The 14,347-nt window shown below is 38.5% G+C and overlaps 1 protein-coding gene across 2 annotated transcripts in view; it reads left to right on the top strand.

Moving 5' to 3' along the window:
* Nucleotides 1–14,347, top strand: part of KATNAL2 (katanin catalytic subunit A1 like 2) — a 34,178-nt gene that overhangs the window by 13,244 nt on the left and 6,587 nt on the right. For both annotated transcript variants that reach the window (XM_005145384.3, XM_034072885.1), the window contains 8 exons: nt 272–367; nt 864–956; nt 1,610–1,687; nt 4,300–4,398; nt 4,915–4,978; nt 6,272–6,390; nt 9,297–9,388; nt 11,228–11,338. In XM_005145384.3, coding sequence (XP_005145441.2) covers nt 272–367; nt 864–956; nt 1,610–1,687; nt 4,300–4,398; nt 4,915–4,978; nt 6,272–6,390; nt 9,297–9,388; nt 11,228–11,338 — 752 coding nt within the window. The remainder of the gene's footprint in view (nt 1–271; nt 368–863; nt 957–1,609; nt 1,688–4,299; nt 4,399–4,914; nt 4,979–6,271; nt 6,391–9,296; nt 9,389–11,227; nt 11,339–14,347) is intronic.

Here is a 14,347-nt window from a genome sequence, read left to right as displayed (position 1 = left end):
CTGCAACTTAAACTGGGAGCTCCATGCGTGAAATAGCTTGAATGCTGAGCTCCAGAGATGTAGTTTTCACCACTGCAGTCACCAGTTAGATGAAGTCTAACTAAATGCACAGTGGTGTTTGTCTGACAAATACGGGATTACTCTTGCAGTTTCCATGTGATGATATGGTTTGTCTGGGCAGGTATGAAGAGATGAGATAATACCCATAATGGAATAGCTGCAACTCATCTACTTGGTAACACATCTGGTTTAAAATTTATTTTTTCTCTAGAATAATGACAGTGCAGTTACTCTGGAGCAGTCTGACTTTGGCTTAAACATCTCAGCAGTCAGCAAAAGCAGAGGAGATGGCACTCACACAAGAAGGGTTGGTGGAAACCTAGTATGTGATTTATGATAGAAATATGCTTGTAGAAAGAAATCTGCCTTAAAGTTTTTCACAAATATTAAATACCAGCTTTTTGTATGAAATTTTATATAAAATTTTCATATATAATTAGACAAAGGGTGAATTTTATTATTTGGGCATTAATTTTTTGCATTAAATAGTATTTCAAACATAATCAAGAAGGAGGAATATTTCTGGTTTTAAAACCCAGTGTCAATCGCTAAAATTGAAGATAAATTTCAGATTCCTGAATGAGATGATAGAAGGCTCAACACTTAAATGGTTGTATGACTGAGATGTGTGTTCTCTTCCCATTGCTTCCATAGATTCGGGGGCAGTTTTTTCCATATTTAAAGCCATATACAAAGTAAGGAAACTCATTGCTGTAATGGCAAGCAAAATTTGGACCAGTGCAGTTTTAACAACATAGTTACCATAATTGTAAAGCCTATCACAACATTATTTTCTCCTTTAGGGGCAGGTAATTGACTTCCATGGAATGATTCAGGATGCTGTCAAAGTATCATCAAATGTCTTGAACAGCCTTAACTGTGATCCGGATCCATCAGTAAGTGTTTCTGTTCATATTTCCAACGAATATGAGCATCAGTTTTACATAACAAGGAGCAAAATAAAATACCACAACAATGTTTCCATTGAACATGAAAGAAGGCAACAAATACAAATGATGCCTCAGGATTCATCCCAAAAACATACTGCAGAAACCTGCAGAACTTCTGAGGGTAAAATACTGGTTCCTTTGAATTCAGCATGTTATTTGGTGTCCACCTTGGCTGAGATAAGAACAGGGTTTGGGTGGTTTAGAGAAATTTTCAGTGATAACTCCTTGACACAAGCCATAGGTTCTCAGACAGTGCATCCATCTTAGGTGGTGGCTGTCTGCAGACTTTCAATACATAGAATGTGATGATGCAGTGACCCCTAGTGACATTTTTCACTCCTTTTAATATATGTAGGGCATGTTTAAGAGTATGTGTGCAGTAAGAGAGCTGCTTGTTTTAATGTTACTTCAGGATTAGATTCTTTCAGATGAGAAGAGTTACTGCAAATATGGGTTACTTCGAAATCTTAATTATTATCCATATTTTTACAGCTTTCAAAGTAGATATTATGGTGTATCAGCTTTTTTGAAACTATTTCATAGTTTATCTGTTTAAAAACAACAAGTCTGACAAGAACTTACGTTTGTCTTCTTTTTAGGAACGATTATTAAAACCCCTTAGTGCTCTTATTGGCATGACTGGTGAAATGAGAGAACTTGCAACAGTTGTAAGCAAAGTAAGATTGGATCTCCATTTTGGTTTTATAGAGATCATGGTTATCTTTGTCATCTGAGAATTCTGTTTGTTTCTTTCTACTGTCACTGATAGTACTTATTCTTGAATGTGCAGGATATTTTCTTATCATGCAACTCCCAACAGGTTGTTTCTTTACGTAATGATGTTTCTTTCTGATTCACAATGGGAGGAAGTAATTAAGACCATTCCTTTCTAATGGGAAACGTGTAATCTAATCATGCTGTACCCATGAGACTGTCATAACTTTTCCCTTTGTTCTTACTGCTATATTCAACACTGAAAAGAGATATTTAAATATATTAGCTGTCGTGGTTTAAAACCCCACCTCAGTCTCTCACAGCACCACACACCCTCCCCCTCCCCTCTGCTCCCGGAGGGCTGGGGAGGAGAACCGAAGGAATGCAACTACCATGGGTTGAGATAAGAACAGTTCAGTAACTAAGGTATAACACAAATCACTACTGCTACCACCAATAAAAACTATGATAGAGGAAATAAACAAGGAGAGAGAATATGATACCACCTGCCGAAACGAGCCTGACGCAGAAGAGAGCTAGCTCCTGCCCTTCTGGCCAACTCCCAGTTACCTCCCCGAGCATGACGTGCTGTGGTATGTAATACCTCCTTGGCCAGCTTGAATCAGGTGACCTATCTCTGCTTCCTCCCGGCCTCCCCTCCTTCCCTGCAGAGACTCACAAAGTCCTTGGACAAACCAAAACATTTGAGCAGTAACTCAAAACATATGTGCTATCACAACGTTCCCAGCCCGAAAGTCAAAAACACAGCTACCAAGAAGAATTAAAAATGACTGCTACTGCTGAACCCAGGACAATTAGCTAATATCAACTATTATTTAATGTACCTGGAAGGAATTCCAATATTGTCAGCCCAGTTTCATTTCACTCATGAGTTGAGGTACAGTCTAGCAAAGAGGCCCTGGGGTACTGGGGATCAGTGGCTATGAAGCAGGTAAATGTTTTGCATGCATCACTTTCCAAAACCCAGAAGGCACTTGTCTTTGGAGTTTCACAATACCTGATAGTGTTATGACTCTTACTTTCTATAAGCATCAGAAATGGTATCAGCTCTTGCTCACGTGTACTTAAAACCATCTGTAAAGCTTTTGCTGACTGATTTTTAAAGCTATGTATGGCTGAAATTCTTGGTCTGCAAGTTTTGCCTTTGCACTTTAGTAGAATTGACCTCTTAAGAAATTTCCAACCTTAAAGTAAGAAAATTCTCATTAATTTAATTTCAATTCTCATTATATTAAATTTAATTTAACTTAATTAATGGTATACCTTTAGAAGAATGTTGTTCTTGTTGCGACCTTAGAAAACAGCAACAGGCTTGTTTTAAACCTTCATTATGGTATGTTTTATAAACTGTGCTAGTATGTTCCTAGTTGCTATGGTAATCAACACTGTGTAAATCAATAAAAATAAATAGCACATGGTATCTATTTTACAATACAATCTAATTTAATTTGGAAACAGTTATGGAAGTCTCTACTTAGTAGCAGAAATTTGATTCATCTTAATTTGCTGCTAATAAAAAGGGAAAGTGTAATCTATATAAATATTTTCCCTGATTGTATTAAATCATATTTTCCCCTTGGATATAAGCACATAATTTTTCTTCAGTCTCTGGGGACTGCCTGTTTTCATTGGAGAGCAGAATTTATCCAAAGTATTTGTACTGAGGATAGGATACTCTGTGCAGAGCAATTAGTCTCTGGAACTCAAAGCCACAAAATATTGCTAAGGCAAATGTAAAGATTCATAGAAGATTTGGAAAGTTTGATGAACTAAATGAAATTAATTTAGTGAGTGCTTCAGGGCATAGACTAATTACCGACTATCTTTTGATAGATGCTTAGGGGAATATTTTCCTCCTGTTAGAGTTTCTCACAGCTTTTCTGCAACATATAAAGTCTTCTATAGTGTGAGTAAATACCAGTTTTTCACTGTTACTTATAAGTAATAATATAAACAATAGGTGCAGCCGTAAAGTTACTGAGTCTCAAGTTTAAACCAAAGTATTTTCATATTGCACGTGATTAAACTGTGGAACTCATTACTACAGAGTAACATGTTCAAAACAAAGGTAAGAGAAATTCACCTAAGAACGAATGTCAGAGGGTGTTTGAATTCAAAGACTAAGATGTAATTTTAGATATCAAAGTCCTTTGGTTGCAGATTTTGGTGAAGGTAAATATGAACCAACATGTCACTCCTGTTGCTTACACTTCTTTTTACATCCCCTACTTGCCAGCATAAAAGACAAATATTAGGGTTGGTTAAGGTTCATGTCATGGTAGCTCTTCATGTGTTAGTTGGTTACTAAAAGCAGCTATCATTTCTCTTAGAAAAACTAAGGGCTTGAGGGGATACAAGGCACAATGTAGCAGCTCTGTAGAAATGATTGCTCTGTATGCTTTCATCTAGGAGGTCCCTGGGACATAAGGTTAAATAATACAGTTTCTATCACTTAATAGCACTCTTTATTGTTGAGTCAATTCTTTTACTTTGCCAGAGGTTATTATCCAAATGCAGAAGAAATTTTACTAACAGGATGTGGTGTATGTTGCAGGACATTTATCTCCATAATCCAAACGTGAAGTGGGATGATATTATTGGGCTGGATGCGGCTAAAAGACTAGTCAAGGAAGCAGTTGTTTATCCCATAAGGGTAAGGAGCTAAATAGTTTAGAGAAAACCACTGCTTGGCTCATTAGCATTTTCCTTGTAATTACAGTTGTGGTTTAGGGTTCTCTATTTCTGTGCTTTTGTAGGCAGTTATGGTAAAACTGTTTTTGTTCCTGTTTCATCTGACAATGGCATACCCATTCTCCTACAGGAAATGGCATATTCATTCTCCTACAGGAAAATGGCATTTCAGTATTAGAATTATTGGTGTTAGGTGTTGGTTTTTTGGCACCTTTGGTAATGTAAGAGGTGCTGGATTTGGCCTGTATTAATTCAATGGAAAATGACTTGAGAATGTCAAACAAATTGCATTTGAAGAATTCACTTAAACCACATTTCAAATAGCAAACACAGATTGTTTTGGAGGGGTTTTATCACCCTCTCTTCAAATTTCTTACATTTCCTGAACACGTTAGGAGCAGTAGAGGTAGAAGTAAGAGTCCCTTGCATTTTATAATTGATACATTTTTAATCCTCAATTACTTTTCTGTTTCCACAGTACCCACAGCTGTTTACTGGCATTTTGTCTCCTTGGAAAGGATTATTGCTGTATGGACCACCAGGTATGGAGAGCTTTATACCCTATCTGTTTGTTTATCATTGCTTCTGGTTTTGAAGCATCAAAACCAGCATCATTGAATGAAGCATCATTGATGCTAATTAGATAAAATGTGTTAATGAAGAACATGTTCTCTAATGTGAAATAAAAGGAGATAGTGTTGGATGATTATGTCTGTCTCTGACACTCAAAGCTGTCCATTTTCCATTCTCACAACCCTTGATCATTTATACACCTGAATCTTCCAAAACCAGTACTTACACTAACCGTTCAGAGGAGGCAGAACTCATGTCTCTGTTTTCACTCAGCTTAGACCATATTAATCAAGTTTGGCTTTACCTGATCTTATGAAATGTGAATAAATCTGGACTCACCTACTTAAGGAGGTGTCCTTTGTCCTTTCTTTCTTTTGTGTTTGGGGGTTGTTTTAGAAATGGGTTGAAAGCCTTGCTCTCTGCTGTGCTAGCTGTGTTGTTCATGTCAGCAGTTTCACTGCACCCTGTGCTCCACTCTGACACAAGCATTATCACCATGAGTATGACTGGAAAGAGACAGAGGGCACAAGTACCTCGAGAGCCAGGTTGCAAAGACTGTCACTGCAGTGAACTCCATTTGTTCCTGTGAATCTTGAGATGTACTTGCCAGCGAAGGCATGAAATCATTTCACATGTAGTACTTCAAAATTCGAGGAATTCATTTCTAGCACTATATTACCTGAACTTCTCCAGGCAATCCTAGAAGTGCCACAGAACAATCTGGGGGCTGGAGCACCTCTGCTGTGAGCACAGGCTGGGAGAGCTGGGCTTGTTCAGCCTGGAGAAGAGAAGGCTCTAGGGAGACATTATTCCAGCCTTTCACTGCTTAAAGGGTTCTTACAATAAAGCTGGGGACAGTGGCTTTTTGTAGAATTTGTACAATAAGACAAAAGGTAATGATTTTTAACTAAAATAAGGGAGATTCGGGCTAGTGAATGACTCTGAAACACTGGCACAGGTGGTAGAGATGAGGTGGTAGATGCCCTATCCCTGGAAACACTGAAGGTCAGCTCCGAGCAGCCTCATCTAATTGATGTTCATGATCATCTTGGGGGGGATTGGACTAGATGACCTTCAAAACTCCCTTCCAACCCACATCATTCTATGTTTCTATGACTTCTATTTTACTGTTTCTGTCTGACTGGTAGTATATTGAGGGGAATTATTAAAACATTTGCATTGTGTTTCTTTAGAGACTGAATCAACAGTCTTTAGAGTCTAAACAAATCTTTAGAGACTTTCTTAAACACTGTTGTTTGTAGGTACTGGGAAAACTTTGCTTGCTAAGGCTGTTGCCACAGAATGCAATACAACTTTTTTCAACATATCAGCATCCACCATTGTCAGCAAATGGAGGGGCGATTCAGAAAAACTTGTCCGGGTAAGAATTATACTGTCATTTATTGTACTTTAACAAACATCAGGTTCCCACTTAAAGAACTGGAGTTTAACACAGAACTGGACAGTGGAGTATTCATCTGATACTTGTAATCTCTCCTGTATTGGACAACACATGTATCTTGTTCTTCAAATGGGAATAACATCACTTCTGTAGGTGTCTCACAATGGATTCTTGCTGTGGAATTCTAGTTCTGTAGGGTAAGATGAAGCTGATGAATGCAGCAAGGATGCTGAAGAGGGACTCTTCACTAGGGACTGTAGTGATAGGACAAGGGTAATGGGTTAAAACTGAAACAGGGGAAGTTTACATTGGATATAAAGAAGAAGTTCTTTCCTGTAAGGGTGGTGAGGCACTGGAATGGGTTGCCCAGGGAAGTTGTGAGTGCTCCATCCTTGGCGGTGTTCAAGGCCAGGTTGGACAGAGCCTTGGGTGACATGGTTTAGTGTGAGGTGTCCTTGCCCGTGGCAGGGAGGCTGGAACTAGATCATCTTCAGGTCCTTTCCGACCCAAACTATTCTATGAATCTATGATTCTGTTCTCGACTCACTAAATAACAGGCAAGCAGAGCTCCTAAGTAATGTCTGTTTAGTGACCATTTTGAAGCACTTCGTATCCTTTCTGCAAGTGTTGGCTGTTAGGCTCCTTAGAAAATGTTATTTAGATTCCCAAATTCACTACTATTCTTAGTTCATAGGGCACAGAACTGGCAAGAAATTCCTGTGTCACAAAGATCTTACAGTCAAATGCAGATGTGATGATATTTTAAAGAAGGTAATTTGATGGTAAATGGGCAAATGTATTTTTGCATATAGCCTAGCAATTAGCATGCATGGCTCTACTGTGGTACAAAATCATTCAGGGTTTTAGGTGTAGCATCCTTGCCCAATATAATATCTCTGTTATAAATGCCCACCATTTTGGTGTAAGAAATCCGTAAGCTCTTTGCCTTCCCTTATGCTTGTCTTGTTGGCCACACTTCAGATGGATACAGAACTTGAGAGTGAACAACCGTAACAGACTGCACTTGGCAAATGGCATTGCAAGCATTGTTAATCTCTCTTGAATTTTAGGCAATGTCTGCAACACGATTACTCTTCATATGTCCTTTGTCCTTTAAAATAGCACATTTTTCTTCTGACATTAACCTACGATGTTATTGATCCTCTTGACATCTGTCTCAGTAGATTCCTAGAAGTTTCCCTTCTGGCAGGAATAGGGAAGGGACAGTCTGTTTTTTGACACCATCATCCAAAAGGTTTTTGTGAACATGCTGTGACATTTGCAGTGATACTGAATGTATTAGTGTATTACCCTTAGTTGAGTTTTTGGCAGAGTCCAACAATGAAATAAGATCATTGATCAGGACAGCTCTGAGAGAAGTATTGTGTGAATTTATAACCTAAAATCACATGAGGCTGGAGCAGGAGTCTTCTGAAGTTGTGTGAAGGCTAAGTGAGCTTTTGTAGTCATTTGTAGGCATGTACACTGAACCTGTTTTCCTCAGTTCTCAGCTGTATTGATGTGATTTTATATTTCAGATTTGTAATAAAAACGTAGACTGGTCATAGACTACATGTGACTGGGCAAATAATTTAAACCCTGTGCTTCTAAGTTCGGGGTGAGGGGGGGTTAAGTGTTCAGATTAGAAAGTGCTGAATTAATATATATTGTTAGTGATATTCATTTAAAAACTCTAAGAATACTTTGCTGAAGAACTGACAGTATGCTCTTACCTCTAATATAAGCTTGTCCACAGAAATATAAAAGAAACTTCTTTCTCCAAATAGCAGACGCACATTTTTTTGTATCAGCTTAATACTCTATTTTTTAATCTTGCCTAAAGATTATGTTTGTTTTCACCAGGAAAAACAAAAGAACTCTTGATTCTTACCAAGAGAACCAATCCGTTTTCTTTCATTATGGTTCAGATGACTTGTGTTTTCTTTTCTCTCAAATCCATATTAAAAAAAAACAATAAAAACACAAATGGAGCAGCAACAAAATCTTCTGTAACAATTGAGGGGTTCCCAGAATTCTCTGATGATCATTTTATTCTATCCCATTATTCACAGGATACTCTGATAGGATTTATCCAGAAATATTTATAGAATCATAGAATAGTTTGGGTTGGAAAGGACCTTAAGATCATCCAGTTCCAACCCCCCTGCCATGGGCAGGGACACCTCACACTAAACCATATCACCCAAGGCTCTGTCCAACCTGGCCTTGAACGCTGCCAGGGATGGAGCATTCACAACCTCCCTGGGCAACCCATTCCAGTACCTCACCACCCTGACAGTAAAGAACTCCTTCCTTATATCCAATCTAAACTTCCCCTGTTTAAGTTTTAACCTGTTACCCCTTGTCCTGTCACTACAGTTCCTAATGAATAGTCCCTCACCAGCATCCCTGTAGGCCCCCTTCAGATACTGGAAGGCTGCTATGAGGTCTCCATGCAGCCTTCTCTTCTCCAGGCTGAACAGCCCCAAGTTTCTCAGCTTGTTTTCATACAGGAGGCACTCCACACCATCCTCGTGGCCTCCTCTGGACTTGTTCCAACAATTCCATGTCCTTTGTATGTTGAGCACACCAGAACTGTACACAACGCTTCAAGTGAGGTCCTACGAACGCATTTATTATCTCTATATACATACAGATACAGGATTGTAGGTCTGTGTTCTTTATACTTCCTTTACAGACCTTTGAGAATCTGAGAGGACTCAGGGACCCTCAGCCTACCCGGAGCTTTTTCTGAGCAGATACCCCTTTTATTCCTAGGCGTTTAGAAAATGAGTGCCGTTAAATTTATCTTCTGTCCAGTGGTCTTTAATGCCTTTTTGTGTAAGTTTATCTTCTCTTTCACAATTACTCTTCTCTCTAAACAGGTATTATTTGAGCTTGCCCGGTACCATGCTCCTTCCACAATTTTTTTGGATGAGCTCGAGTCAGTTATGAGTCAAAGAGGCACTGCTTCTGGGTAACTGATGAGACTATTTACTATGTCATTAGGAGAATATTTTTCCCCCTTTTTCTGGATCTTTTCAATACTCTGTGTGTTCACGTGCTGACCAATGTTTAATCACAGAGTGTACCTGTTAGAGATAAATCTTAGCTAAACTAGAGCCTGAGGCTCCTGTATAGACTTCAACAGGAGCATGACTGTGTCCCTGAAAGGCATGTCTTTTAGACTTTATTGACATTATAATTACTCTGAGTGCTAATGGTTAATTTTCTTGACTTTTTATTAAGCAATTCTTCTTTTGTTCTGTTGTCAGCTGGCAGAGCCTCACAGTGTGTTACTGTCAGAATGCCTATCAATCAGCTCTGAAAGTACTTTTTCATGGAAGTATTGCTTATGCTGTGGGGATTTAAAGAGCGAGACGTAGTGGTTGTTCCATTCACAATAGATGGATCAGTAGAAACACAAGTGTGAAAGACAGGTTGTGTGAGATTAGCAAGGGACTGTGGGTCCAAAAAGACCGATAGAACAAGGGAAGTGCAAGAGTGTATAACCAGTGGTGGTGCGTTTTGGAATGAGGGATTTGAAGTGGAAATGTGGGGAGGAAACAACAAATGACTTGTCTGAGGGGAGTAAGAAGCAACTGATGGGACGCTGGACAAGCTTAAGTGTAAGAGGGTAAGATGGATGTACACAATGGAATGACATTTTCATTAATGGGACAAACTAGGTGGCATTGTGACTTCCAGATTCACGAATAGGAGGATATCGTTATTGTCATCCAGGGCATAGACAGTTTATTGTTAAAAACAGATTGAAAACCTTTGGGATGGAGAAGAAGCAGGAGAAATATAAAAATACTGTTATATCCATTAGAAGCCCATTACAGTGGATTTCTTGTACTGTAAATTATAAACTCACAAAGATTTATAAATACAATATGTCATATTGTGAAGATTCAACTTGTAATTATTGTCAGTTATTTGCTATTAATTGTGGGCCAGATTTTGCCTTCATAAATACTTTTAAACATCACTGGATTATATATTTTAGTAAGGATTTTTATCTAAGATTATATAGTTGTTTTTACACATCCTTATTAAATACTAACTTGGCACTAATGTGTCTGTGCTTTTGCAGAAGTAAGACATTAAACCTGAGCTGTAGCTTTTGCCATGTAAGACCCTGATATTTCCTCTGGGTTTGATCCCGGAATTTTCAAGAACTCCACATCTGGGACCAAGAGTTCAAACTAGTTTCCTGCAAAATTGGTTACCTGGATCAGGGTCAGAGTTCTTACCACTTTGCTTAAGTTCCCCTTCTATTTTTGAGGAAGGATCCTTTCTGTGTGGTCTCTGCCTCATTTTTAAATTAATTTAAATATCGCATATTTTTCTGTTTGCTTTTGTTAGAATATTTTGCAAAATACTGAATTCAAAATCTTGTTATGGCCACTTAGCATTAACTCATAGAAAAATGCCAGTAGTTGCCGTATGCTTGCCCTGTGTTAGTTATTTAATGGCAACTATCACATTAAAAACGTTCTTACATAGATCAGCCAAACTTTAACTGTTTTCCAGTAAACACCAGTGTTGTGTAGAGATTTATATGAATAAAAAAAATATTTTCTGTGGATTCTAGTGAATTCTCCTCACTTTAATGCACTGAAGAGAGTCCATTTAAGTAACCATTAGAAAGCTTGATTTTTAATGCTTAGATGTTAGCTAATGGAGCTTAATCATGCTTTGAAGTAGGGCAAAACTGCGACAAGGGCTCAGTTGCTGTGAATGACACTGTATAAATAAAGATGATTACTTTAATGCACTGAGCAAATAATATTTCTCTGAATCTTGGTAGTGGTGAACATGAAGGAAGTCGGCGGATGAAAACAGAATTACTGGTACAGATGGATGGCTTGGCCCGATCTGATGATCTTGTATTTGTTTTAGCAGCTTCCAATCTGCCATGGTAAGAGATCCAGAGAGTACATTTTGAATACATTTGCATGAGCTTCTAAGCACAGATAAAGATTTTATTTAGACTTCTGCAGAAAAAGCCTTGATATTTGGTTAAAGCATTTAAAGATTAATTTGGAGCTTTTACTTTTAAACTCTACAATTCTTTCTATTTGTGTCACATGAGAATAATCCATAATAAAGTCAACATATGCTGGTCTTACCAGCTGCTAATATTTAAAATGGAGTATTTGACTTTATAGGCAAGTTATTTACTATGTTTAAGTTAAGAAGGGTTTCAGCCTGGAACTGTAAGGTGCTTAAAACATCTAGTACTTAGAAGGAATGTAGGAATGTTGGATTTTATGCTTGTGAAATGTGACTTTGAAAAGTTGAAGGACAAAATGGTCCAGTTTCTTTAACGTCATTTAGAATAAAAGAATAAAAGTTTTAAGATTGGAACTAAGGCACTTCACATTGTACTCAAAATGGGCAGGCCATGTATTGAGGGTAAGACAGGAGAGGATGAGGGGGGGAGGTAATATTTGTAGTATAACAACTGTGGATGCTCAGGGGAATCCAACAGACAGCAGAAAATGGCCAGCTCATGTGCCATGGCCACTGCCAGAGCCAGCATGTTTATCTGGCTTGATTACTTATTTGAACTATTGTAAAATATCTTCTTCTTTCATACAAAACATCATCAAATTACAGAGTTGTTAGGGTTGGAAGGGATCTCTGGAGATTATCTAGTCCAGCCCCCATCCTCTAGTCCAACCCCCAGTGGTTGCAGTTAGTACATGGGAATAACAATGGCTGTTGGTTAAGCACAGCTAGTTTCAACAGTCTGATTTGTAGCTCACTAATCATTTTCCAGAGTAGAAGCCAACAGCTGCACAGGGAATTGAAGCACATTGATGACGGGCTTAGTTTTGAAGTTAGTTTTCTAGTCTAAATTAGTCTGGGTTTCTGCCTGCCCCAAGATTCCACCTGTACCTGGGCTACCAATCCATGAAACCATTCTGTGATGCTGTGAATCAAAGCAGGGGCCTCATGTAGGTACTGGGAGGGTAATTTTAATTATTTCTCTCTTCTGAATATAAGAAAGAAAAAAGGAAATGGTCTTTTAGGTACAGAGACACAGTTGCTGCATAAAAACAGGCAGTGTGTTAACACTTCAGTATCCTTCATTAAAATTAGACAAATTGAAATAAATACTTAAGAACGCAGTTGAGAATTAGACAGTTCTTCTCTGATGTAAAGGCTGGAGTTTCTGTCCGTCATGGGAAGACAGCCAGTCTACCTCCTTCTACAAGCTTGTCATTCCCTCTACATTTTCCTTCCTTATATAAAATCTAATTTTCCTATAGAGCCAAAGAGCAGTGCTTCTGACAGCCACTTGCTGAAATTCAAGTGCCAAAGTGGCAACATAATCAGAAGCTTTCGTCCGCCACTTTGTATGGCCTGCCAAGGGTTTACAGGCCCTTTAACTTGGAGAACAGCTATATGGGCACCTAAAATTTACATAGAAATTAGATATACAAGTTAGGGTGGTTCCTAGCCTGACCCAACAGCATGAATACAAACCTATCACTGGCTTTTATAGCAGTAATAGCAGAGTCTGTGTGTTGATTTGGGGGATTTATATCTTGGACAAACTCATGAATTTAAATCAGTACAAAATCCACCCCATTTTGTGTTACAGTATCTACATGAAAGGAACTGGGCAGAATTTAACTCAGTTGTGTAACAAAATGCTGAAAAACAACTGTTCACACACATAGTAGCTGTTTAAGTTTGAAAGAGAATTAATACATTAATAACTCAATTAGGGTTTTTTTTACACTGTAAATGTTGATGTTATTATGGTATCACTACCTTTTAAAAAGAGAAACTCTGAGCAGTGCATTGCACCCTTCTGTTGTCTCTGAAATGATCCTGTGAGTACCAAAGCTTCACATGTAATGCTGCAGCATGGCAGTATTAAAAAGGATCAGATGTCTTTAGAGGATTCATGTCTTTCTGCTCCCGCACATCGGTTTGAAAGGAAAAATTGGGTATTTGAAACCCACTGAAGAAGAGTTCAGAGGCGGCAAAGGGTCTGAAGGTCAGCGTGTGGCTGATGCTGGATGTAGGGATCTTAGAGATGTGTTAATGAAAGCATGGAGCTGACCTCTTTCTGTTTCTGATGAAAGATATTCCTGTGTTTGAGTAGTTACCATGTGTCTGCCTTCTGCAACCAGTAAATTCTTTCTGGAAAGTTGTGCAGAATTGTAGAATACAGTTTGGAGTCATTTACACATTTGATTTTGGATCCTTTTTCATTCTGAAGTGCTAAATTCTGCAAAACTGCTTCTTTGAAACATCAAAAATGACACAGGGTTTTTTTAAAGAAAGATCCAAAATGACAAGATTTCTGCTCCCACAGAAAGCAATCTGTGTTGGTATGAGGGTGGCAGCTGAGACACTGTGAGAAGCCAGGTCTGGCTTTTGACAGTTCTGTACCCGAGAGCTTAGAATTTCCTTTTGGATTTTCACAGTGTTAATTGTGGGCAAGTTGGGTTTTGCCCTCTCTTAAGCAGACCTAACCTCTGAGTGTAACAGCTAGGCTGTCTGGCATGAATGTCCCTACTGCAGAGAGCATGCTTTAAGATGTGGCTGAGTGTATGCTAGAAATGTGTTTATGGGATGGAAAGCTAGTGAAAGCCATGAGCATCTTACATTGTCATTGATGCTTAAACCTTGAGGAATTTGGGAGTATCTGCTCCCAGAGAGGTCAGTGGGGTTTGAACTCCTTTTAAGATCTTAACTATATGCTTACAGATTATTTTTATGAATGTTAGGTGACATTCAGTCCTGCTGTAACATGCAGACTTCAGCTGGATAGGGATGTTTCATAATGAAGTTTCAGAATCCCTAGTACCACAGTCTGAGACTGTGGCTTCACAGAACAGCCCTGTGTTCTTGGAAACATTTGGTATTAAGCTGGATTTCAAGAGATTTGTTTAACTTGGATATTTAT

This window comes from Melopsittacus undulatus, chromosome Z (assembly GCF_012275295.1).
Source record: "Melopsittacus undulatus isolate bMelUnd1 chromosome Z, bMelUnd1.mat.Z, whole genome shotgun sequence".
Classification (NCBI taxonomy): domain Eukaryota; kingdom Metazoa; phylum Chordata; class Aves; order Psittaciformes; family Psittaculidae; genus Melopsittacus; species Melopsittacus undulatus.
The sequence above is the reverse complement of the archived record's forward strand: the minus strand, read 5'-3'. Positions and strand labels throughout refer to the sequence as shown.